General features: G+C 37.4%; 5 protein-coding genes across 9 annotated transcripts; 3 read left to right on the top strand and 2 right to left on the bottom strand.

The window, feature by feature from the left end:
• The first annotated feature begins 3,854 nt into the window (after nt 1-3,854).
• Nucleotides 3,855-6,345, top strand: EIL1 (ETHYLENE-INSENSITIVE3-like 1). Of its 2 annotated transcripts, none has more exons than XM_088816473.1 (2): nt 3,855-3,998; nt 4,174-6,345. In XM_088816473.1, the coding sequence occupies exon 2, from the start codon at nt 4,284-4,286 to the stop codon at nt 6,075-6,077; it is 1,794 nt and encodes a 597-aa protein (XP_088672599.1). In that variant the 5' UTR covers nt 3,855-3,998; nt 4,174-4,283; the 3' UTR covers nt 6,078-6,345. The 2 variants fall into 2 exon arrangements, with proteins under 2 accessions (XP_088672599.1, XP_088672600.1); XM_088816474.1 differs by having other exon boundaries at nt 3,877-3,998; nt 4,272-6,345.
• Nucleotides 6,346-9,228: 2,883 nt separating this feature from the next.
• LOC105969731 (Leucine-rich repeat protein kinase family protein) lies at nt 9,229-13,376 on the top strand. Of its 2 annotated transcripts, none has more exons than XM_012994541.2 (4): nt 9,229-10,825; nt 10,930-11,844; nt 11,952-12,410; nt 12,570-13,376. In XM_012994541.2, exons 1-4 carry the CDS (start codon nt 9,889-9,891, stop codon nt 13,166-13,168), a joined length of 2,910 nt encoding a protein of 969 aa, XP_012849995.2. In that variant the 5' UTR covers nt 9,229-9,888; the 3' UTR covers nt 13,169-13,376. The 2 variants fall into 2 exon arrangements, with proteins under 2 accessions (XP_012849995.2, XP_088672598.1); XM_088816472.1 differs by having other exon boundaries at nt 9,300-10,825; nt 12,561-13,376.
• A 1,540-nt stretch (nt 13,377-14,916) lies between these two features.
• LOC105969964 (NDR1/HIN1-like protein 13) lies at nt 14,917-16,003 on the top strand. Its single transcript, XM_012994770.2, has one exon. It carries the CDS (start codon nt 15,009-15,011, stop codon nt 15,834-15,836), a length of 828 nt encoding a protein of 275 aa, XP_012850224.2. The 5' UTR covers nt 14,917-15,008; the 3' UTR covers nt 15,837-16,003.
• Nucleotides 16,004-16,552: 549 nt separating this feature from the next.
• Nucleotides 16,553-21,928, bottom strand: LOC105969815 (bZIP transcription factor (DUF630 and DUF632)). 3 transcript variants are annotated; one of them, XM_088816470.1, is made up of 6 exons: nt 21,362-21,928; nt 19,356-20,519; nt 19,197-19,259; nt 18,210-18,427; nt 17,555-17,769; nt 16,553-17,403 (listed from the first exon to the last, which is right to left on the bottom strand). In XM_088816470.1, exons 2-6 carry the CDS (start codon nt 20,455-20,457, stop codon nt 16,746-16,748), a joined length of 2,256 nt encoding a protein of 751 aa, XP_088672596.1. In that variant the 5' UTR covers nt 20,458-20,519; nt 21,362-21,928; the 3' UTR covers nt 16,553-16,745. The 3 variants fall into 3 exon arrangements, with proteins under 3 accessions (XP_088672596.1, XP_088672597.1, XP_012850125.2); XM_088816471.1 differs by having other exon boundaries at nt 20,796-21,363; XM_012994671.2 differs by having other exon boundaries at nt 21,149-21,363.
• A 1,531-nt stretch (nt 21,929-23,459) lies between these two features.
• On the bottom strand, nt 23,460-26,223 carry LOC105970158 (aspartic proteinase nepenthesin-2). Its single transcript, XM_012994994.2, has 3 exons — nt 26,079-26,223; nt 25,510-25,612; nt 23,460-24,777 (listed from the first exon to the last, which is right to left on the bottom strand). Exon 3 carries the CDS (start codon nt 24,688-24,690, stop codon nt 23,674-23,676), a length of 1,017 nt encoding a protein of 338 aa, XP_012850448.1. The 5' UTR covers nt 24,691-24,777; nt 25,510-25,612; nt 26,079-26,223; the 3' UTR covers nt 23,460-23,673.
• Nucleotides 26,224-26,334: the final 111 nt, after the last annotated feature.

Below are 26,334 nucleotides of genomic sequence, written 5' to 3'. Positions count from 1 at the left end.
CCCTACTTGTTGGCCTTGTACTTGTTGGACACTTCTTAATCGTTAGATGTACAAACACAGCCATTTTAGAGTGGGACCCACCTTAATTGCACATTTTGTTTTGCTGTTGATTTGGTATATAGTGTTTTCAATATATTAATTAGGTCTAGCTATTTTATTTTTATTTTTTTTTATTTTGTGTGTGTAATGGATATATACTCTCATGTCGCAAACGTGTGTTTATACATTATTAATTAACTAAAATAATATTAATATTAATATTATTTTTTCTTAACTTTCATAATAGTAGATAAGAATTTTAGGGCCCAATAAAATAACCGAGGTAACTAGGAAATATCCAAATAACTTAAATCACAACTGTAAAATATTTTTTTAGGCCTTGTTTGGTTGCTGCGATAAAGTTAAATATGATGACATCGAAATTTCCAGATAAATCATCAATTAATAGTCAATTTATTTGGTTATTAATACGAGTTTCGAATCTAAGTCCCTAACATATGTGGGCTTTATAAATGGGCTAATCATGCAATAAGTAATAAATTCTTATATATGATTTTTTACTAACTGGGTACAAATCCAGCCCAATAAATCATATGGTAAGTAGATACCCAAGTCTATTAGTCCATGCTATACAAGAAACCATAACTTGTGCGTTCATGCAAATTCAGACTCACACACACATATCAAGCTCACGCCTCGAGCCTCTGCCGCGAAGTCATAACATATTTGAATTTGAAGTGTTTATACTTATTCGGTTCAAGGGCAAGCTTCTAAGCCCTTGAATCGATTTCCTGTCTCGTATTTATTTACTTTTTACTTACTCAAAAAATTTGTGATTAACAAAATAATCTAATAAAACTCAATTATTTTAATATTTACGGGGTTATTAAGAATACCAAACCATCAAACAAAGTCTAATTATTCAGTTAATTACGATTAATTTCCCCAACGAATCGAGGCATCAATATTTCCAAAAGGGAGCGTTCAAGAATATTTCACTAAACACCGCCACGTCACGCAATTACACACAGATTTCATGTCTTAAATGCATCCAAATCCAAACCAGTAATAAATTTCACAGTGGGAAAGAATTGATGTCACAAATAGTAATAAAATGATAAAAGTAAAAGGGTTTATTAGGGATAACCCCCTTGTTCATATTTTCTAATGAGGTAGATCCAATTATTTTTTCCCTTTTTGAGATACACCCAAATTTGCCAACTTGGCAAAATATATTATGTAATTTCCCTTTAATACCCCTTTTTTATTTTGTTTTATTTTTGAACGGTATTTACTTCCTTAACTACGTGATATGAGATTGCTGATACGTTGGCTAAAATCACGGAATAAAATTACGTGAGTATATTGGCGGTTTCTATCAAATCTTGTACAACCGGTTTTGAAGAATTTATCCAGCGTTTCATCGTTTTCCATCGGATTTGAAGATAGGTTCGGATTTCATCGTTTTCATCGTTTTTCATCGTTTTCCATCGTTTTCATCGTTTTCAATCGGGTTCGGATTTGAACCGGTTTTGAAGAATTTATCCAGCGTTTCATCGTTTTTCATCGTTTTCCATAGTTTTTTCACCGGCGTGGAAATAGGTTCGGATTTGAGCGTTCATCGTTGTCAGTTAGAAGAGGATGATGTTTGTTTGGAAGAGGATTGACAGAGTTAGAAGAGGATGGTTCACGCTGATCGGACCAGAGTTGTTTTATATGAGCTTCGTAGTTGGTTTATGCAATAATCGGAATAATTGTCCGCTGTGGTCGAGTTCATGTTTTTGATCCCGATCGATAGTTGGTTTATTTGTTTATAACAGCCGATTTAAGTGTGCTGGGTAGTACATTAAAATATAGTTCGTAGTCTTTTTTAATTTAGCGTATGGATTTTGCATTTTAAGTTTATTTTTGATGATATTAATGTATTGTCATTCAAATGTATTTGCAGTCTATTTAATCATTTTTTAGTATTCTGCATTTTTAATTTTGTTTCATGATTTTAGGTTTTTTCGATCGCGAATTTCGTACGGATTTTGTTGAGGTTTGGTGGGTTGGTTGCTATAAAGAGGTGTTTACGATGTAATGGCTCGGTAACTTCGGTTAAGTGTTAAACCGTTGTAATACAGTAGTATACTATTATGAATACCGCATGATACTACCATTATCATTTTATTATACTATTATGAGATTATTAATGTACTAGAATTTTTTAACTCGACATATTGGTTTGATTGTGTTATGATGTGTTTTATGTATTTTATCAAAACCCTAGATTGAAATTATGAGATTATTAATGTACTATTTTATTGGTTATGTTGGAATACTTTACGTTGGTGTTGTTCTCAATGTTCTTGTCATTTCAGTGGTATATTGTTTGTAACACAATTTCATATCACTACTATAACCGTAATATACTATCATAGCAGATTAATGTACTATATTGAAATTATTAATATACTATGTGGTTGAATAATACGGGATCCATAGTCGATTAACGAGATCCATAGTCGAATTAGATCAATAAGATAGTCTATTGCACGATATAAGGAAAATTACCCTAATAGATTAGTATTTCAAACAAACATATTATTCAGTTTCCATATATATTATTATTTTTTCATATATATTATTATTTACCCTAATCGTTTTCATATAATAAGAAAAATTACCCTAATTGATTAGTATTTCAAACAAACATATTATTCAGTTTCCATATATATTATTATTTTTTCAATAGTCAATTAACTAAACCCATAGTCGAATTAGATACATGGGATAATCTATTAAAAGATATGAGATAGTCTATTAATTTTAAAACACAAATCCGCCGCCGTCACTTCTCAAATCTAGGGTTTTGATGATTCTTCGGCCTATAGTCGATTAACGAGATCCATAGTAAAATTATACCAGTGGGATAGTCTATTAAATGATATGGGATAGTATATTAATACATATGTAATTCGACTATGCATCTCGTTAATCAACTATGGGCCGAAGAATTATCAAAACCCTAGATTTGAGTAATCCTAGATTGGAGCAGTGACGGCGACCAACGACGATATCACTTCTGGTGGATGTCCTGCTCATCAATTGTTGCAATATCACTGATTTAGTGCTCGAATTCGGTATGCGATTATAACAGATCTGCAATTACACAAACGTGATAGTCGATTTAGCCAAAACATATCAACAAATCGATGGATGATAGCGATTCAGCGAGTGGCGACGACGTACCTACGGAGGCTTGGTCGGAGTGCAGAAAAATCGCCGATCCAGGGCCGTGCAAATTTCTGGTTTTGGGAGGTTTTGCAGTTTTTTTTATAGTGGGTTTGTGGTGATAGTGTTTTAACGGAAAAATAGGGAGAGATTTGATATTATTTCAAAAGGTAAAGTAACGGGATTTGTGGGATTTGATTGAGGGTAATTATGTAATGTAGAAAAGTTTGGGTTTTTATCAAAATGGCAAATTTAAGTTTGGGTCTACCCCTATTATTTAAATGTTTAAGGGGGTTATATCTAATAGACCCAAAGTAAAAACTGGAAAATTAATTCAAACTCCACAAAGTGAGTTACCCCTAATCCCCATGCAGAAACGATGCTACTGCTCTGTATCTGGCCATTTTTCTTTTATTTAATTCAATTTAATTTAATTTAATTAATATGTTCTCACCCCCGGTAATTAAGTAATTAGTAATTAATCTTTTCCTCTGCTTTACCAATCGCCGACACTTTTCACCTCCCCATACACCCCTCCCATGTACTAATAATACTGTTCATATTTACCATTAATTAACTTATTATACTTGGATATTATATTTTTATTATTTTATTATTTTATTATTATTATTATATATATACATACATATATTACACACAGTTGCGCACACACACACACAAACACAACTCTGCCACCATATTCTATCCCCCTCTCTGGTTTCGCCTCTATCTTCCTATCTCCATAGATTTTTACCTAATTATTCTTCAAAATCAGATTCCTGGTAATTATGCATTAAATTGATTTTTTTTTTCTTTTTGGATTTTGATAATCTGAGTTTAGATTTTTCTGGGAATTTAAATTTTATTGAATTTTCTCCATAATTAATATGTTCGGATCTGGCTTTTTCACTCCATTTTTAGCAGCTTTTATTTATCAGTACTGTTTCATCTCTGCAGATACATGGTGGTGAAGAAAATGGCAATTAAGTAAATTTCAACACTTTCGAAGGTTAATTATATAGTCTAAAGAAAATTCCGGTGATCGATTTTTATAGGATTTTGTTAAGATGATGATGTTTGATGACTTGGGGTTTTGTGGCGATTTCGATTTCTTCTCGTCTGCGCCGATCGTCAAAGAGCCGGCCGACACGTGTCCTCTCCAATCTTCGGAGCCGCCAGGTCAGCAGCATGACCTCGCCGGCGACGAAGACTACACCGACGACGACATCGACATGGACGAGCTCGAGAGAAGAATGTGGCGGGACAAGATGCGGCTCAAAAGGCTCAAGGAGTCGAACAGGGGCAAAGACGGCGGCGGCTGCGGCGGTGGCGGCTCGGCCCTGGATTTAGCAAAACAGAGGCAGTCACAAGAGCAGGCCCGCCGGAAAAAAATGTCCCGGGCACAAGACGGGATCCTGAAGTACATGCTTAAAATGATGGAAGTGTGCAAGGCGCAAGGGTTCGTCTACGGCATCATACCGGAGAAGGGCAAGCCGGTCAGCGGCTCCTCCGACAACCTCCGCGAGTGGTGGAAGGAGAAGGTCCGCTTCGACCGGAACGGCCCCGCCGCCATTTCGAAGTACCAGTCGGAGAACTCCGTCGCCGGCAGAAACGAGGCGCCGAACTCCGCGGGGCCCACCCCGCACACGCTGCAGGAGCTCCAGGACACGACCCTCGGGTCGCTGTTGTCTGCGTTGATGCAGCACTGCGACCCGCCCCAGCGGAGGTTCCCGCTGGAGAAGGGGGTGCCGCCCCCGTGGTGGCCCACGGGGAAGGAGGAGTGGTGGCACCAATTGGGGTTGCAGAAGGATGGGGGCGGTGGCCCCCCGCCTTACAAGAAGCCGCACGATCTGAAGAAGGCGTGGAAGGTTGGAGTTTTAACGGCTGTGATCAAGCACATGTTTCCGGATATTGCCAAGATACGGAAGCTCGTGAGGCAGTCGAAGTGTTTACAGGACAAAATGACGGCTAAGGAGAGCGCCACGTGGCTAGCTATTATTAATCAGGAGGAGGCGTTGGCTCGTGAGCTTTACCCCGACCGTTGCCCCCCGTTATCCTCCGCTTCGGGGGGCAGTGGAGCTTTCGGAATGAATGATAGTAGCGAGTACGATGTGGATGTCGGAGGAGAAAACGAGTCGGATTTTGACGTGCACGAGCAAAAACCGACTATCGGTTTGTTGAATATGGGAATGGATAGATTTCAAGAACAACAACAACAACAACAACATCAATCTCGTGTTGTGATTATCAAGGACGAATACGTCAATAATTTGGACTTTTCGAGGAAGAGAAAAAACCCGGTGAACGAGCTCAGTTCGATGATGGACCACAAGATATACACTTGCGAGTCCCTCCAATGCCCGCACAACGAAATCCGACACGGTTTTCACGACAGAATCTCGAGGGACAACCACCGAATTTCATGCCCTTACAACAAGCCGCCACCCGTCTTTTCTCAATCTTTCGTCCAAACAAAGAATCCCGCCCCACCACCACCGCCATTCGATCTGACGGGGCTTGGAGTTCCGGAAGACGGTCAAAGAATGATCAACGACCTTATGTTGTGCTATGACGATAACGCCCTCACGAACAAGGGCTCGATTGCCCCATCAAAAGAGGGGTACATTCGGAATCAAGGAATGGTGTTGGAGAATAATATATTCGAAGACATCAATCGGTTCGATCAATGCAACAACAGGGTTGTCATGAATTCGACCCTCAACCCTAATCATCCTACGGAGAATTTCCAGCTCATGTTCAATTCGCCGTTCAATATATCGAACGTCGATTATACGGAGAGTTACGCCGGCGTTTCGAGGGATAACAACATGCAAAAGCAGGATCTTGGGATATGGTACTGAGTTAATTATCTTAGTTAATGTTGGTGTATTATTATTATTATTATTATCCAATCTTGATATATTTTAACATGTTGTCCTAGAATTGGATAGGGTTTTTATAAATGTTACATAAATAAGTTTTAATTTCAATTTCTTGTTTTTTTTTTAAAATTTAATTTGGGCAGCTACTAGACAAGGTTGAAATGTCTATTGTGGTGGTGCCCAGTTTAAATGTTTGTTGTGGCTGTGGCTGTATTTTGTTGACTGAACAAGTTGTTTTTGTCTGTGAGTTGTGTTGTGTGTAATTGCAAAGAACTGTAGGATAGTTGTTTGTTGGATGCATTGTCCCATTGGCCATTCACTTAGGTTGGCTTTATTAGTGGAATTCATTTCAAGCTCCACACCAAACTCTGTAATCCATTTATGAATTTTAATTTTAATTTTTTTATTATTATTCCGAAAGCATATATTTCTATACATTGTTTGCCAGTGGTGAAAATCGGACGAATCATAGCACATTTCGAAAATATCTTTCTTTCAATTAGTGGCGGAGTCAGCATAGGGTCGCGAGAGCCATGGCTCCTCCCCGATATTTCTCAAATTCTTATTATTTTATATAAAAAAAAGTAAGAAATATATATCTAATAGTATTATCAGCGCCTTTTGTAATTTTTTAATGTGTCTGGCCCTTCGGAACGTAAAATTCTGACTCTGCTAGTACTTTCGATAATAGTAGTTGACCGTAGTGAATTACAATAGTTTTTTTTTCTTTAAGTCCAAACTCATCCCATCAAGTTTAAGACATTGAAAATGATATCTCAATAACAAATTATTTGACTAGAGAGAAATGGCCAACTCTTTGAACTAACAAAAATACAAAAAACTCTTAATTCAAATGCCTAATAATAATGCAATTAAAATACAACAAATAATTAATGACCCCCCCCCCCCCCCCCCCACCCCCACCCCACCCCCTAGTATTTTTTTTTTAAATTAGTATAGAAGATGAAATAATTGATTTAAGAAACCTCAAAAATGTGACAATTTGGTCCATCCCTCTTGGTCATATATCCAATAGTGGTTGTTTTTTAGTGTGCATTAAGTGACACGTGGCACACACCTACCTACACATTGAAGCAACATTTCTGGCAAAAGAACATGCAACTGTTCTTTTAATCATCAATATATACATGCACCTGCCCACTTTTCCATAATCCAATAATTTAATTTATTTAATTAATTAATGGTACTTATAAAACTTTAATTAACATTGTACTTTCTTGACAGAAATTAATCATCCCAATAAAACCTCAGATTTTAGCAGACAGATGCTTAATGAAAAAAACTGTCTGATGTGGAGCGGACACTAATCTTTAATCAAATTTAATTAATTAATTAGTAAATAATTGTACTAGTTTACTCTTAATGATCTGGCTAATATGATTTTTAATGATGGGAGGTGGCGAGTGCTGATTGGTTAATGTTATTTTTTAAGGTTTTTCCCTAATCATAGTTTGGACAAAGCCAAATTAATTTCATGTGACTTGTGTACTTTTGTTCTCTTACTTAATTTAGGCCAATGATTTATAAATGAGATGTATGAAATTTAATAATATTAATATTGATTTTTAGGGAATAATAGGGGACAATGAAATCTTCATGTGTAGATTTACTACCACTTATATATATTAGTATAACCTAAGTACCAAATGTGCAGGCACGTAGCTGAGTTGTCCAAAATATTTATTTTTCCAGATAAATAGTAAAAAAAATATTTAGTTTTTTTTTTGTATTAATTAAGTCCCCATATTATAAATTTGAAATAAATATTCAATAATATTATTATTATTAAGTAGCTTAATGACCTACTTCTCGGACACGTGTCTTGATATAAGAGGGATATAAGTCAACCCTTTTGAACTATAGAAAAATAAATTTAGAGGGATCAAATTAAATATTTCTTTGACATATATATAATTATTATTATAGTTATTATTTTTTTTGTAGGTTCTCTTTTTTTTTTTTTTTTTTATCTTTATTTGTTTTTGTCCCTACTCGTGGATGCTCCATTGTTCTGTCATCCTAGCTGTAATGTTTTTTTTTATTAATTAATTAATTTACTAATATTTTAGTAAATTATTAACTTGACAATTATCATTTTGTGTTCAAGTCTAAAAAATTTACTCAAAAAAAAAAAAAAGTGTAAGAAATTGGGCAAATTTGCCCTCACGCAAATTGCTAGGCCCAGTGGGCTAATGGCAGCTAACTCTTTTTATTTGTTTTTCCTTTTTTTTTTTTTTTTTTTTTTTTAAATTTGGATATTTTCTTGTAAGTAAACTACTGATAATTAAATTGGTCAACCAATGGGTCAAGCCCAAAAAATTTGCGTTTCTCTAAGCCCAATAAGAGCTAATATTAAAAAGCCCATACTGAAAATGTTTATCTTTATCATGAGAACAAATATTTTATTACAAATAAAATCATATAGTATAGTAAGACTAAAAGTTGATATGCAATACAAAGTACTAGAAAAATATACAAATCAACAACGTTTGGTGTAAGTAATTAATTAATAAAAATGATAAGTATCCAAGAATAAAATTTCATATGCAAAGACAAGTACATTATGTGTTCCAACGCATACAACCATAACTGCATGTCGAATCCAATACTTCTACTAATACTAATACAAATATAAAATATTAATGCTAATTATAATTCTTATTATGATAATCCTAATACTAATACTAATTGTAATTATAATCCTAATCCTTATCATAATCTTAACCCTATTTAAAATTCTAATACTTATACTAATTCAGATCCTATATCCCAATACTAATAATAATCTTAATACTAATAGTAAACATACTTCTAATACTAATATTTCAAAAAATTTCAGATCGAAATCGACAGAAATTTGAAAATTCCGTACCAAGTTCCATACAACCTCCATCTCTTATCCTAATTGATTTTTTTTGTTTTCTAGTAGTGGACTGGTTGTCACTTGTCAAAATATTAGAATATTAGGGCCTGTTTTAATTTATATATGGAATTCCAATAATCGAGGCTTTAATTAATTAATTAAATAAAAGTTAAAAAAACCTAAACAAAAACATCCTACACGAATGGGGACAAAACAAAAGCCCTTTTTCTTAAACCTGACCCAATTACTGCCACTCCGCCAGCCCAACTTTTGTTGTCCTGCATCAAACAATTATGCCCAAACAAACAACCACAGATGAGAGAGAAAGTAGCGTGGGCAAGAGAGAGAGAGAGAGAAGTAGAGAGAAGTAGAGAGAGAGAGAGAGACGAGACTGTATAGTGGAGTACCCACTCCCACTCCACACACACAGTACACATTTTTTCTTTCTTTCTATAGCTTTCTTCATAGTTATTACAGACTCATTACATTCAATAACTGATTCCCACCTACCGAATTTCCCATTTTTTAATTTTTAATTTTATAGAGGAATCATTTGTGATGCTAGTGACTAATTCCCTTGAGAAGCTGATGGCCATTTCTTTACTCTTGTCTCTCTTCATTTCCTCTCTTCGCATTTATTACCTATTATACATTGTAGACTTGTAGTGTAGTGTCATCTTCTTTACAGTTAACGAAATCAAACAAAATAATAATTGGGGTTGGCTTGATTGGAATTGGAATTTTTCCCCCAATTATAATTTCTTGATTATTTGGTGGGTTTTACTTAAAAATTTGATCTTTGTTCTTGCCCATTTATTTCTCATATTCTCTTTGTTGGGAGTGTTGTAATTGGTTGTTTTTTTTCCTATGTTTCTGTAATTTGTGAGCCCAATTAGCACTTCTTGAATGTGTTGTGTTGTATTACAAAGAATGCAGACCGTTTGTTTTGTGTTGACGCTGTTACTGTTAGTACTAGAATTGACAGTGGGAGAATCAGACATTGATGCACTTCTGCAACTCAAAAGAGGAATCCACACAGACAATTCAGTTGAAGTTCTTGCTTCATGGGATTCCAACTCACTAGCATCCGATGGTTGTCCTAAGAATTGGTACGGCATCGCCTGTAGCAGCGGCCGCGTGACTTCGATCGCGTTGAACGATTTAGGCCTAATCGGGGAATTCGATTTTCTCGCCGTTTCGTCACTCCAAATGCTTCAGAACTTATCTTTGTCGAATAATCAGTTCAGTGGAGCCATCGCAAAAGAAATCGGTTCGATTCAATCACTGCAAAATTTAGACTTTTCGCGAAATTCGTTCGCGGGTTCGATCCCTTCTGAATTGACTGCGTTGGAAAACTTAGTGGCGTTGAATGTTTCGTCGAACGAAATGGTGGGAGAGATTCCATCTGGTTTCGGTAGTTTAAAGAAGTTGAAGTTTCTTGATTTTCACTCCAACGGTTTTGTGGGAGATGTGATGGGAATTTTGGGTCAATTGGGAGATGTGGCGTACGTTGATCTAAGCGTTAACCGTTTTTCGGGCTCGTTGGATCTTGGAGCAGGGAATCCCGATTTTATTTCTTCGGTTAATTATCTAAATGTTAGTCATAATAACTTGAGTGGCGAGCTATTTCCTCACGATGGAATACCGTATTTCGACAGCCTCGAGGTTTTTGATGCTAGCGACAATGGTTTTCTTGGAAATTTACCGTCGTTCAGTTTCGTGGTTTCGCTCCGAGTTATTAAGCTCGGCAATAATCAGTTATCGGGGTCGTTGCCTGAAGGCCTTCTGCAAGAGAGCTCAATGATCTTGTCTGAATTGGATCTAAGCCATAATCGGCTCGAAGGTACGAAATTTTTAGGCGTTTATGTAAATTGTTTTTTATTTTTTCCGAGTATCGTTAGAAATCTGTTTGGATTTATTTTTATACGAAATGAATTGAATTAACAGGTCCGATTGGAAGTATAAGTTCGGAGAATCTAAGGAATCTAAATTTATCCTCGAATCGTCTGTCGGGCCCACTTCCTATAAGAATAGGACATTGTGCCGTTATAGATCTTAGCAACAATATGTTCTCAGGTAACCTCTCGAGAATCCAGAGTTGGGGAAATTATATCGAAATTATTGACTTAAGCTCTAACGAATTGACCGGTTCCTTACCGAACCAAACATCCCAGTTCTTGAGGCTCACTTCGTTAAGAATTTCCAACAACTCGTTAGAAGGCGTTCTTACACCCGTACTAGGAACTTATCCGGAACTAGAAAATGTCGATTTTAGCGTCAACAAGTTGACCGGTTCACTCCCACCGATACTATTCACCTCAACAAAGCTGACCGATGTTAATTTATCTTCGAACAACTTTTCCGGTACGATACCTATTTCCGATGCATCGGGCCCACCACAAAACTACAGCTTGGCATCTCTCGATCTGTCGAATAATGAACTTACTGGTATATTGCCTGACGAGCTCGGAAGGTTCCGGAGCATTGTGTTTCTTGATCTTTCCAAGAATCTTCTAGATGGCGGCATCCCGAACGGTTTACCGGAAACAATGAAGGGGTTTAATGTATCGTACAATAATCTCTCGGGAGTTGTTCCTCAGAGCTTGCAGAGATTCACTTCTTCGTCTTTCCGCCCGGGAAATTACTATCTTACCCTTCCAAACGAGGCTTCCTCAACTAAAGGTGGTAATAGTATAAGTTTGAAAGGGCATAATTCTCGATTGAAATTCGCAATTAGAGCTGCCCTTATTGCTGGCCTGGTAGGTGGAGTATCGGCAATAGTTTTACTAGCGTTTATGATCTACTGCAGAGTCAACCGAGACGGGAATAAGTCAACTCCGAGAGAAACCGGTGGAAAGAAAGGTAAAAACTGCATCTTTAAAAATTTTCTTTTAGTTTTCTTATGTAATTACGGTGCATTATATTACTTAGTTAAACCATTTTTTTGTTTTATTTTATTTTACATACAGTTTTATCTTCCGCCGGAGTAGAATCTGCCGCTCAGTCCGGTGATGTTTTACCAGCTGCAACGAGCCCGAAAGATACCGAATCAAGAATGAAAACCGAAATTTTAACTTCGGAAAATAATGCACCGGAAAAATTGGCGGGAGATTTAAATCTTTTCGACAGCTCGTTGAAGCTGACCCCGGAAGAGCTATCTTCCGCCCCGGCGGAAGCTATAGGTATGAGCTGCCACGGTACGCTGTACAAGGCGGTGCTTTCCTCCGGCCAAGTGCTGGCGGTGAAATTGCTCAAAGAAGGAATAGCCAAAGGCAGAAAGGAGTTTGCTAGAGAAGCGAAGAAACTAGGGAATATTAGGCATCCGAATCTAGTGTCTCTTCAGGGATTCTATTGGGGTCCACGCGAGCACGAGAAGCTGATCATATCGAAATACGTCGACGCTCCTTGTTTGGCTCTCTATCTTCATGGTATGAAATTTTTCGAACCCTTTTTGAATTGCATGCGAAAAACCCTCCAAAATCTCCGTCGAGGATGAATTTTGTCTACAAAATACGCAAACTCGATACTTTTTTTATACACGTATTTAAAGAAATGTTACGTCATTTAAATAAATCAAGATTCTGCAGGGCCAACGGATTCAAGAACAACCCCTCCTCTATCTCTTGCCGACAGGCTAAAGATCGCGGTGGATGTATCCGGCTGTCTTACGTACCTACATACAGAAAGCACCATACCTCACGGCAACCTCAAATCCACAAACATTCTAATCGAATTTCCCGACATAAACGTGCTCTTAACCGACTACACTCTCCACCGGCTACTAACGCCGTCCGGAATATCCGAGCAAGTTTTAAATGCGGCCGCTCTAGGCTATCTGCCGCCGGAGTTCACCACCACCAGCAAGCCTTGCCCTTCGCTCAAGAGCGATGTATATGCGTTCGGAGTTGTGTTGTTGGAGCTTTTGACCGGAAGAAGCTCGGCCGATATTATACCCGGGACACACGAGGTGGTGGATCTATCGGAGTGGGTGGGGTCCATGGCTGCGGAGGATCGGGCCTTCGAGTGCTTTGATCGGGCCTTTGTGGGCCCGCAGCAAGTGGTTACGGAGAGTGTCGGGAGGAATCTTGATTTGATGCTTTGCGTTGCTTTGAAGTGCGTGCTTCCGGCCGATGAACGGCCTGATATGAAGGTGGTTTTCGAGGAGCTTTCTTGTGTGGTGTTGTGATTGGTGGACGTAGGAAGTTGGGGAATTTTTATTGAGATTTTAGTGTAGGGTATTTTTTTTAATTAATTTTTATTTATTTAATTGTTTTGTGATTAATGAGTAGGGTTGTGTAGGTGGAATTGAATTGATTCTTTTGAGTTGGCCAGATTCTTGTACATTGTTACTTGATCATTCTTTTTAGTCATTATAAAGTCATTGTTACTTGGCACGATCGTCTGGACATCGAATATTTCCATCGGCGCTGAGGCGCCACCGTTTGTACTAAAAAAGTTTCACCGCGGTCGAAGATTATGGAGATGAAAAAACCTCCATTGCCGCCGAGACACTACCGTTTGGGCAAAACACATCAGCCGCCGGAATAGAAACAACCATCCTCTCATATGCAGGTAACTTCCTCCTCTACGGGCCTGACCAACGCATTGCGTGGCAGATCTTCTCCCATCCATTCGATACACTCCAATTCTTCTGCCATTGATTTTAGTATTGTTTTTATTTGACAGTTTCACTAATATTCTCTAAAAAAAATTAATTTTAGGATTAAGATGAGTACTCGCACCCAGCTGGCAGAGTTGAGAAGAAATTCATTTAAAATTATTTTTTAATTTATTGGACAATATCACTGATGGAATAAACAAAACAAAAAACACACACACACACACACAAAACCAAAAAAAGTAATTAAACAAATGAAAGAAAAAAAAAATGTAGAAAAACGAACATTAACACAATGGCTTGGTCATGTATTTTTATTTAATAATAATAAAAAAACAATGTCATGCATTAATTGAAAATCAACAAAATTTAGTAGAACTAGTCACCCTCTACTTATTTTCAAACTTTATTATGTATAGTATACCAAAATTGTCTGTCACCTTCAATCATTTGATCGTAATTAATAAAATTAAGGGTAAATTACAAATACCCCCCTGAGGTATGGTCAAATTTCAAAAATCCCCCTCTTGTTTGGATAATTACATCTACCCCCTCAACTATGATTTTTTCTTACACCTCCACCCTTATTGTGCCAAATTCAACATAATCATCTAGATTCCGTGAAATGTGCTCTAGTTTGTACTCGTTTTGTGTAAAAATACAGTTTCCGATGCACCACAAACTGATATATACAAGCTAAAAATCACATATTATGATCATCTTGCTCCATAATGTAGAGTTTGAATGGGATAAAACGGGTACACAAGTGATAATATTCCATATAATCTCGAAGATTCCACTAAATTTAAGGAGTTGAGGGGGTGATTGTAATTATCCAAACAAGAGGGGTGTTTTTGTAATTTGACCATACCTCAGGGGGGTGTTTGTAATTTACCCTAAAATTAATTATATATTTCTTCATAAGAAATATGAGACAAGAAGAAAGCTACTTACCTTGACTATTTCTACCCTTTTAGACTGCACATTTCTCATTATTTTATTTCAATTACGTATTTTATTGGACATAAACTTTGAAAATATTAAATCCATAAAAAAATAAAAAATCACACTCAACAAATTAAGGAATATTTCCAATTTAAAAAAATAAAAAAAGAAATTAAACTGGAAATATATGAATAAATATGGCAGTGTATGTAACAACTGTATAGCATTCACGCTCACGCGGCGCCTAACACACACTACGCGTTTTTTTCCAAAAAAGAAAAAATTCACACACAACACGCACACACACACACCAAAGATTATACATATATATATATATATATATATATATATATATATATATATATATATATATATATATAGGGATTATTGTGTGTATATTTTCATTCTCTGATTTTGCTAGATTGTGTTCTGTGAATTGTGAATTGTGATATACAGAATTAAAATGGCCGAAGCAAGAGTTTACCCTGCCGCCGCCGACACTCAGCCGCCGCCGCCGTCGTATTCATCAGCCGCAACATCGCCGAATCAGTCCGGCGAGCATCCAAAGCCGCCTAACCCTCCGCCATCTAAACCCGTCCCTCCGCCGGCTACCTACGTAGTCCAGCTCCCCAGAGAACAAATACTCCGCTATCCGCCGCCGGGGAACGCCAGGAAATTCGAAGCCCTCACCCGCCGCAGCAAAAACCGTCGGAGCTGCTGCCGCCGCTGCTGCTGCTTCACCCTCTGCTTCCTCGTACTCCTCGTCGTCGCCGCCGCCGTCTCCGCCGGGGTTCTCTACCTCGTGTTCCGATTCAAATCCCCAAAGTACACGGTGACGGACCTCGCGATCAAGGATATGAACCTGACGTCAGCGGCGCCAATCTCGCCGGGATTTGACGTCACCATCAGAGCGGAGAACCCTAACGGCAAGGTTGGCATCTATTACGTGAAAGGCAGCGCCGTCAGCATCTTCTACAACGACGTTAACCTGGGAAACGGCGTTTTGCCCGTTTTTTACCAGCCGAAGAAGAACGTGGCGGTGATGCAAACGGCGTTGACGGGATCCGGTCTGTTACTTGGCGGGACGGTTAAGACGGCGTTAAGGAATTCGCAAGAGCAAGGGATGATTCCGTTTGTTGTGAGAACGAAGGTGCCCGTTAAGATTGAGGTGGGGTCCGTTAAGACGTGGGAAATCACCGTTAAAGTCAAATGCGACGTCGTAATGAATGAATTGAATGAGAGGGCGAAGATAGTATCCAACGGCTGTGATTACAGTGTGAGATTGTGGTAACAACAGTGAATTTCATCACTACATTTGTTTTAGGTTAAGATTTGATGGCATATTTTTTTGGTATAGGAATATTTTTTATCTTATTTTTTCTAGTTAAAATATTGTTTATGTGATAAGTGATTTGAAATACTAAATACATACATTATAGAATAATATGTCTTTATTTATATTTGTTTATAGAATAATATGTATTTATCCTTTTAGAATTGCTAAAAAAAAAAAAAGTCATAGGGGGGGTTTTTGGCTGTAAAATTATACAGGGTGGTTTTTTAGCAATTCAATATAATACGGGGTACTATTTGCATTAAACTCTTATTTATTTACTACTAGTGAAATTAAGGTTCGGCAATATGGATCCGATCAGATTCGGTTCGATCTATGTGGATTCGGTTTCATTAAATCTAGTTAGAAATAAATCGAACTAAATTGATAACTTATAAGAACCGGATTCACGTGGATTGATTCACTTTGGATCTATTAAAAGTGCGACAAAAAATGAAGCGGACACAATCAAGCCCAATTAAATCCCAAAATAAATATGTGAAAAATCAAATTTAACAAAAAAACTACAACATTATGCTACAAAAAAATACACAGAAAATAATAAATAAATAAAAATATAATATTTAAAAAAAATCTGATATACATGTCCAGAAGAAGCTTTACACAAAGCTCTATTCATCAAAAAAAATCAAGAATAACAAAAGTCTAAAATCTTGAAAAAAGTAAACTATCATGTATTCTTTATTTGAAAAATAATATCCAACCAATCAAATAATTTAGAGAGATGACCTCAATTTAACCCAGTTTATTCCATGCACCATGTACAAAAATATCTGTCCTTCTATACCTATAAATAATTCTCCCTTTTTTTATTTTATTTTATTTTTTCGCGAAAAAAAAAAACATCTACGATTGCTGCGATTTATACTGTTCGTAGTTGTTCTTCGCTTGCTCGATCGCCTTCTGAAGCTCACCAAACATCGTCACGGACGACTCGGCAAAGTTGTTCAGCTGTCCAAGAAAACCCGCCAAGCTCGTCCGAAAACGATCAAGAAACGGGACCCACTCCTCCGCCACCTCATCACTCACACCGAGATCTCCACCGCCCGTTCCAGATCTCCCGTGACTACTACTCTTATCCTGACGTGGCAGGAAGTGAGCCACCTCAGCAGCCAAGTCCTTGATGGAATCTGCAACCCCCTTAGCCGGCAGTTTGTCGATCATTTCCAACCAGGCCCCGCATATCATGTATATAGGCGGGCCGAGGTTTCTGATTGGTGGTGGTTTTATTCTTTTGTTTCTCTTGGAGGGTTTTTGCGGGATGGAGACGCATTTGAAGAGCCATTTTTCGATGGATTCGACGTAGAGTTTTTGCGAGGCGATCCATTTTGTGAAGGTGGAGAGTAGGGAGTTGAGCTCGTTTCCGAGGTGGATCATGATTTGTCGTCTCGCGTCGGAGTGGATGGTGGTTTTCGCGGCGGCGGCTGTCGGTGTGAGGGAGATCGATATTACGTGGAATTGAAGCTGGTGGCATTGCAGCATCATTTCCCACATCTTCCTTAATCTGTCGTACGTAACAAGAATCGAGAGCATATCAGAGTAGATAGTACAACCGTTCATTTACACACACCAATATGGGTGTGTGTGTGTGTGTGTGTGAAAAAATTGCATCGGAAGGGTTCGCTATATATTATAAAAAATTTGCAAAATCGTACCCTTCGATTAACTCCTCGAGTTGCGGCTGGAGCTCCTTGTCTCTAATTTCTTCGATTTTCTTGGAGATGGAGTCGATTCTGTGAATAGCAACTCCGATTCTTGAATGTAGGTCTTTGACTCCAGCACGGGTCTTGTCAGCATTCTCTCCCCTCGATTCTTGCTGTCGAAGAAGTTTGCACTTCTGATCAAAATTATTTCTCAGTACCTGACCAGCCTGAAATACGAAATATTCCACGGTTCAATCTTCAAATTACAATACTACCCTTGCTACAGGCCAAACATATTGGAGCTAATTAACAGACTAATTTACACACACACACACACACACACACACACACACACACACACACATATTAAAAAGAAAACGAATAAGGTTGAAAAATGGCCTGCAAGCAAGCATTAGAATATCCAAATTCAACAACCAGTAGTGGTAATGCATTCTCGTTTTTTCAAGAATTCCCTTCAGTTCAGTGAGCTAGAAACGGGAAATAGTAATAACGAAATCCATGATTATACTTACGAGGAAACGGGAAACTGAGAAAGTAAACTGGGCCAAAAAGTACTCAAAACACAGTTTCACAAAAGCCGATTTTACTACACCTTAAACTCATTAGCCATAATACTTTCATCAAGAACAATAATTACAAACCATACCTTAACTTCGTCGTAAAGCTTCTTTTCCCATGCATAAAGCCTATCTAGGGTTGAGGCATGACTTCCCGAAACCATACACGAGTTGTCAAAAAGATTGTTTCTAAGATCATCAACACCGTCAATGTTGGAGTTTGCACCTAGAAGGTTCCGAGACGAAGCTGAACGAAAAGATGCCGTTCGATGCCAAGTTAAGTACTTCACGGAATTTTGAGCCGGCTCTATATATATTAAAAAAAAAAGTAAAAATCAGTAAGTTCGCAATAAACATCGACCAATTAAATGCACGAGTATGAAATCATTTAATGCAGTCCCTTAATATGAACACACGACAAGTTGACATCTGTCTGAACGATTGTGTTCGACACGTGTTGAATTACGATCTACGTACTCCAAAGATGCTACAGTGGGAAAGATAATTAATATTCCGCAATCCATACTTTCTTATATTTTCATTTCATTATCTTTTTATGATTTCTATAATATGACTCGAGTATCGGATCCGAGGCCACATCTACAAACCTAATGTGTTCTTTATTCAACTTAGCCAAGCAGAATCGTTTACATTTCCCTAAGCACATCGGTGAATTTCCCTAAGAGTAGTGTCTGAATTTGATGAATATATTTAAGTTTGTTCGATAGTTGAAGATTAATGATGTCTGAATAATGTTATTCTTTTGTTATAGCCCTATGAATTGGTAAATAAAAACATCGGTGAACAAATAAGTGTTTTTACTATAATCCACTTAATTAGTAAAACGTACAAATTCGATGGACATTAAACACTCGACGTAGATTAAGTTTCGTGAATTTAAAGTAGAATTGGTATAGACTCAAAATTTACACATCAGCTATCAAGGTAAACTCCCGCCAAAATCATAACAGCACGAGAATCGAGAAAAAATACGACGGTTATACAACAGAGCAAATATTTGAGTGTAACTTTTACTTATTCGTTTACGTTTTTTTCCATTAAAGTGGAAACCCTACCTTGCGGAACCTCACTTGGATCGTCTCCACACGAGAAACAAGATCTTAGCAACGATGATCCACCTGTCAAAAGACGAATATATCCTCTATTAACTTCCATTCTTTTACATGAAAAAAACGACAATACTTATATGAGAGAGAGAGAGAGAGAGAGATTACGTTCTCTTCCAGGAAAAACAGGGCGGAAATGGAATTTATTAGCTTCGAGCATACGCGGAACTTCTTTTCCCGAATCAGAAGCTTTAACAAAGAGCTGCTCGATCTCTCTCATGCTCGAAAAGAAGTCCTTAGGCGCAACCGTATCTTCGACTTGAGTTTCTTCCATCGGAGTTATCTTCACATCATTCAAATGCATAAACCTCGAAGAAGTGGCCCTTAGTGGAGACAATTCAGGCGACTTATTCTTCTTCTCGTTCTCAAACTTCTTTTCAAATACTCCATTTTCAGATGGCCTGGCGGGCGATTTGTTGCTCGCATTTTCAAAACTCAAAGGCTTGATTTCGGACGAATCACCATTGACGACATTTTTGAAGCTCCGAACGAGTGTAGCTGGAGAGGGCTCGTCGTCGAATTCATCCTCCGATTCGTCCGAGGAGAATTTATCCTCTACTACATCTTCGATCTCGGTGACTCGTTCATTCCCCGCGGTATGATCGGATTTCTCCGAGCCCAGATCGAATCCCCTCACTTCTTGATTATCAATAGGATGAAAAAGACCGAAATAATCCCACGGTGGCGGAGCAGCTTCTGCGGGCCCCGGTGTTTCGGAAGGCGATTCGTCCGGCGCTTCGGTGGAGAAACGAGGGGTAGTACTCGGCGGGGTTACCGAAGAAACAGATACAGCGATAGGCACAGAGGGTTTCTCTTCGACTTTCCTCGAAAACGAACCCTTAAATTTCATGTAATGGGATTGGTACTGAGTTGCCGATACAGGTGTCGAAGGAGATGGTGATATGTTTGAAGTTGCGTCCACATTGTGCGATAGAGAACGAGACGAGGAAGATAGGGTCGACTTCTCGGTCAAAGTATGAGGCTCGGCGGGGGTTTGACTTCTCGGAGGATACACGAAAGACTCGACATGGGAATCGGTTTCGACCGATCTCCTTAAAGCGGATCCGATAATTTTGAGTTCCTCTATGTATGCGATATGAGCTGCTGCGAGAGAGCATCTGCCATTAAGTGCTTGTTTGATGAATTTCTTCCTTGCGCGACACAGAAGCAGCCCTTTGTCTTCTTCCAATCGTGAATTCGAAGCTCCCATTTTAACTCAAACGGGATTTTGATGAATCAGTGTAAAGACTTGTTCATCTGATTCAAGGATGTCTGAAAAGCACAAAATTAAGCTAACCTCAGCCCTCAAATTCCACTGGATAAGTATATAACATGCACATGAAGGGGATCGATAATCCATAATCGAAAGAGAAAAAAGTTTACACAAAAACTACTTGCTCGTAAATAAAGTCTCGTTTTTTTTTTCTTTTTTCTTTTTGCATTAAAAATGTTAATCATCGAACAATCTGGTTCCATGAAGGTGATCATTTGATTAAGGAGTTCAAGACATAAAAACAAGTTATATGAATGGACGAATAAAAATCGAACCATCATTTGGTAAATCGCGAAATCTGGGCAAACAAGTTTATGCAACAGAGTACAATTTAACCAAAATCAAACCAATCCAAAGCCCTCAAACAAAAGGAATGCAACCAAATCCATCTAAAAACATAACAAACCCATCAAAGAATTGTTCTTTTTAAACACACACACACACACACACACACAGTGCTTTAGAACAAGAAAGCCAACAGAAAAAAAATTAAGAAGAATGAACAAGAATTCAAAATCAAAAAAATAATTCAAACCCCCAAAATTCCAACACCAATCAGATGAATCAAATTCACACAACCCCTCAACAATCAGTCCAAGAAATAAAAAAATAAAAAATAAATAATTACATAAAAGATCCCAATTTTAATCCAGAAAGTCGATCAAGATTCGAAACCGCCATTAGAAAACTACAACCCAAGCTCCAAAACCCCAATAAAGATTGAAAAAAACAGAACCACATAAACAAAACCCCTGAATTGTCAACCAACATAAAATTAGAAACCACCGCCGTCAAGAATTTAATCTCTTTTTTATTTATTTATTTAATTATTATTATTTACCTGAGAAAAGATTATCAGAAAATGAAGTCAAATTGGCGGTGGACCAAAAAAGCCCTTGATTTCAGTGCAGATAAAGATAGAATATGCCTTCAGAAAACTCTCCACACACACACACAAAAGAGAGAAAACCTTCACAGGGGATGGTGTATGAATGTGTGACAGTCCAAATCAGGGCTGTGGGGGTGGGGTGGTGGGGGTGGGGGTGGGGTTAGGGGGGGGGGTGGGGGGGTGATGTACCAAATATGCATGCAATGAAAGGAGAGCGAATTTGGGCAGAAGGCGACAAGAGAGACACGTGGACAGTGGGCCCTCGCTGACTAAGCAAAATTAATTGGGAATTTGTACTGTTTTTTTTCTTTTCTTCGTTCCTCCCCACCCAGTAGTGTAGTAAAAAGTTAATCTTGATTGTCCGATATTTTTTTCTGTGATATTCCCTTTGATTTTTATTTTTTTCTTTTTTTGTTTTCGAGGGCTTTTTCTGTGCGATGAGAAAAGGACAATGGGGAGAAAAGAATATAATTTATTGAAAGGAAAAAAGGCGTCGCCTTTACACGGTGGAGAGGCGGTGTTTCTCTCGCACTACTGTTCTTCCGCCGGAAGTAAATGAGAGGACTAAATTATAAATGGTTTAATTACAAAACCCCCCTCATATTTTGATAAACTACATCCGTACCCCTATAGTTTGTAAGTTTCTTACTTACACCCAAGCTTCCTATATAAGGGAGTTAATGTGTAATTATAGAACAATGAGGGATTGTTTCATAAATAGACCTTATTTCGGGAATGGTTGTAATTTACTCAAATAAATAAAATAAATAAATAAAATTAAAAATAAAAAAAGGAAAAAAGTAAATGAGAGTATCAGATTAAGATACTATTTACAAAATTATTAGCAAAGGTAACAACTATTAATCTTATTGAATAATAGTATCATGACGATTTGACTTTTATTTTAAATTTGAGTTAGTCAAAATTTTGTCAATAATCCCGTAATAATTAAATAAAACCTTAAATTGCATTTAATTAAGGGTAAATTACATCCATTTCACTGATGTATATTCAAATTACGAAAAACTCCCTCATATTTGAATAATTAAAATTACTCCCATCAACTATGTATTGTGTAAGAAAGTCCCTTACTAAATTGTCTAAACTTTGTACATCATGAGATCCTATCTTTAATTAATCTGTTATATTTGATGTGACTAATGTTTCTGTCTCTGAGATCATGATTCACCTTTTGACATATGTTATTTCTTAATATCCCACACCATAACACCTAATAAAGCCACTTTTGGTGTACAAACTACAAACTCAAAGTAAATTTTATATTTGTACAACTTATATGTAAACTAAAAAATAAATATACTTTTTTTTTTTTAAAATAGTATTTATGAGTGATACCAACCAAAAGTATCTTATTTTAGTAAATTTATTCGTTTCAGAGACCCCCGTACCTATAACATATTAAAGTGGTATATCCAGCATGCAACATCACATGGCATTGTCTAGAAAGAAAATTAATTTATTTTGTGAAGATTCTTTATCTATTTAATTAATGAAGGGAAAAAAATAACAACGAGGTAAAGCATCTAGGAATAGAAGCATCGAGGGGAATTTTGTTTTCCAATTAGAAATAAGGGTAAATTACGGCATGTGAGGGAAGATCAAATTACGAAAACCCTCATTATATTTGAATAATTACGACTATTCATCAATTCTGAATCTTCTTACATATCCATCTTTATGATTTTAGATTCAGTATAATCTTTTAGATTATGTGAAATATTTCTAGTTTGTACTCATTTTTACAAAAAAACAGTTTCTAATGCACCACAATATGATATTTACAATCCAATAGACGCATCTTATAATCATCTTGTTTAAAAATGTGGAGCTCGAAAAGAGTAAAACGAGTACAAATTGGAGTATATTCCACTAAATTTGACCCCGCAATGGTGGATGTGTAAGAAGATTAATAATTGAGGGAAGTTTATAATTACCCAAACATCAAGGATTTTTTTCGTAATTTGACCTTATCTCAGGGTGACCGTAATTTACCATAGAAATAAAGGTTAATATGCATTTATAAACATAATAATAAAACAAGAAATGAGATTTTGCAAACTCATCTCAAAGTTTAATTTTGTTATCATATGAATCACAAACTTAGTCTCACAAAATCTTATTTCATGAGCTCAACTTGTACAACTGCATCATTTTTCATTTTCCTAATGTTTTCGGACAAGAACGGTCGCTGAATAAATACATTTGTTCCACGAAAATCGAACTACACGACCGCCTAAAACACTTCATGGATTCTTAGAACAATCCACCGGATAAAAAATGAGCCGCTTATTTTTCGTATCATGGATCATTCTATGATTTGTTTGCTGATATGATCCAATAACAGACACCTTACTATCCCGAATCATTGCCAAACAAAAATATTCACGAAGCCTGATCGGAATCGATCGACCCACAACCTCGAAAACCGCCTCAGCCTTCATAACAAAGTCGGCTTCCATTCCCCATAAATGAAAAGTAACATCGGGGAGATTTTTATACTTCTCGGGCTTGCTCCTCTCGTAGCACAACTCCAGTCCCGATTCGCCTTTGATTTTCTTCAAGCCCTTAAACTTGGAAAAATACTTCTCCAGTGCGAGTTTCAATACGTCGAATGCAGGCGAAACGATTCTCGAATACGGTGTGACCGTGTCGATCATGCAACCGAATCTAGTGTTGTTCTTGAACGCAAACACTTTCGGGTTGATAGTAAGCCTAGTTTTATTGACGCTAATGCCTTGGAGATCCACATAGTAGGAGCTGTCTTTATTCGTATTGTACAACGGTGTGCTTTTGTAGGTTTTTAGGTGTGATGCATAATCTCCAAATCTAAGATAAGTACTAGGCGTTTTCCCTGAAACAACAACAGGAAGACAGTACGAGAATATACCTTCCGTTTGAGGACCGAGCTGTTTCAAGAACGATGAGTTGTCATCCCATCCGAGCCCAATTAATCCAGCAATTTTATTGTTTTTGTACCCCTTATACATCAGCATATCATTGCTCAAACCGCACCCGAATTCCACGTTTTCGAATTTCGCCATTCCTCCGGTTTTTAACGTGAAATAAAACGTCTCTCGAGCCAAAATGCCGTGTGTGTTGGATCCATCTCGGTACTCACGCCTATAGGGTGTGGGCTTATTCTTGACGAGCAGAGGGCGGAAAGATGAGGAGTTTGACTTGGGATATGGCTTCGGTGTTTGGTCAAAGCATTTTGTGCAGCCTTCGCACTGCATCCACACTAGGCTGCTGCACGTGTCCATTTCCAAATAGTACTCTTTGTACGGTGGTTTGGATTTGAATGTCCCGATCCCGACTTTGACTGTGTAATGATATAGTTGCGCCTTAGCCTGCATGATTGAATAAGACGATGTTTTAGTCAGATAGTTACTGCGCAGATTGGATTGGGATACCAAAGTTTTGATTCTCTCTTCGGAAGAGATATTTTTCCGGAAAAAAGGCGATTCGGGCGAGTTTGGATGGATCAATGTTATAGTCAAACCATTGGAGTTCACAAGTTCGACTTTGTTTAGCACAGTGATTAAGGTTGGAAGAAAACAGAGTAACAACAATTTCTGTGTTTTTGCCATTGTTTATTTGCATGATGTTTCTGTCAGGGCTGAAGCTATTTTATAGTACAGGCTGACATAATACTTCTCTTGGTCTTTTCTAACGATGATTAATAATTAAGAATAACGGGATAATTGATTTTACAATATCTTGATTTTAATTTGATTTGATCCATTTGATCCATAGTGCCAACTTCTGTACCATCTACATTTATTGTGTCGATAGATTTGTCATAAATGGGCAATCAACTTTACAGATGGTTCATTTCTTCGTTTATTACTTCTTTCATCATTGATTACACATTTACAAAGTGTTCTTTTACCATACTTTTTACTACATTCACTGGCTAACCAACTTCAGTATTACATTAACCTAAGGACTGAAACCTCTAATTCGAAACTAATTGATTCCTATAGAACAATAATTTTTGTATGCAAATGCTAACGTGTTGAACTCAGACGACATCTCACGAAAAAGAAGGGTTAGAAATCCGATTAAAACATAGAACGAACCTGAAAGAAGCTTGTAATAGCACCCAATGAAACTTCAGCTTATTTGCTCCGTAGAACGAGAGAGGGCCGCTAACGACAACGAGAGGTCATCACAGTGATCATGCTGCAATCACAAATAACATAATATGTTAACTATCGTGAACTTCTTTATAACATTTTGAAGAGAAACTGCAGATAACCGTAATCAAAAAGAAAATGTCATAACTACGGCTAAAAGTAAATAAGTTCTTTTCACAATTTAGAACCGCAATATTTAGGCACCGTGCACAACATTAACGAGCAGGAGCGAAAAACACGTGAAAAAAAATTGTTCAGGGGAACAAACAAAACATCAAACAGTTTAAGGGCAAAAGTTCTTCTTACTCTATATGCAAATTCTACCATGGTTCTGGTACAAAATTGATGCTTTACTTGAGAAATTGAATCTTAACACAATTACGAATTAGCCACAACCTTTTACTGTAAAAATTCTTAAGCAGCTGTATTCCTTTCCCCAAACAGTACATTTTTTTTCAAGTGAGAATACCTAAGAAAAAACTCAACACAACAAGAACATGAGTAAAACTTACACGATGAGGGCTATAGAGAGAGGTACATTGCCCAGCCCGGCCCGACAATGGAAATGGGAGGATACTGCGCGTGCGCGCGTGTCCGCATTGATGCTCTGAAGTTTCCATTTTCAATTACTTCATCTACATATATATCTGTATCTATCTATCTATCTATCCATTTTCCAATTTACAACTTCTAAGGGTTGATTTGGATTTCCAGTAATCGTAGAACCGATTCTTCATCGGAGATTGGATTCAGGTTTGCAAGAGAAAA

Source organism: Erythranthe guttata, chromosome 4 (genome assembly GCF_056151865.1).
Source record: "Erythranthe guttata isolate IM_541 chromosome 4, IM_541, whole genome shotgun sequence".
Classification (NCBI taxonomy): Eukaryota; Viridiplantae; Streptophyta; class Magnoliopsida; order Lamiales; family Phrymaceae; genus Erythranthe; species Erythranthe guttata.
The sequence above is the reverse complement of the archived record's forward strand: the minus strand, read 5'-3'. Positions and strand labels throughout refer to the sequence as shown.

Coding starts and splice junctions, on each gene's coding strand:
- LOC105970158 (XM_012994994.2), bottom strand. CDS start 24,690: ATGGACACGTGCAGCAGCCTAGTGTGGATGCAGTGCGAAGGCTGCACA.
- LOC105969815 (XM_088816470.1), bottom strand. CDS start 20,457: ATGGGAGCTTCGAATTCACGATTGGAAGAAGACAAAGGGCTGCTTCTG. Junction 19,260..19,355: donor TGTTTTTCCTGGAAGAGAAC/GTAATCTCTCTC, acceptor GTCTTTTGACAG/GTGGATCATCGTTGCTAAGA. Junction 17,770..18,209: donor AGCTTTACGACGAAGTTAAG/GTATGGTTTGTA, acceptor TTCGTATTTCAG/GCTGGTCAGGTACTGAGAAA.
- EIL1 (XM_088816473.1), top strand. CDS start 4,284: ATGATGATGTTTGATGACTTGGGGTTTTGTGGCGATTTCGATTTCTTC.
- LOC105969731 (XM_088816472.1), top strand. CDS start 9,889: ATGTGTTGTGTTGTATTACAAAGAATGCAGACCGTTTGTTTTGTGTTG. Junction 10,826..10,929: donor AAGCCATAATCGGCTCGAAG/GTACGAAATTTT, acceptor TTGAATTAACAG/GTCCGATTGGAAGTATAAGT. Junction 12,411..12,560: donor TTTGGCTCTCTATCTTCATG/GTATGAAATTTT, acceptor AAATAAATCAAG/ATTCTGCAGGGCCAACGGAT.
- LOC105969964 (XM_012994770.2), top strand. CDS start 15,009: ATGGCCGAAGCAAGAGTTTACCCTGCCGCCGCCGACACTCAGCCGCCG.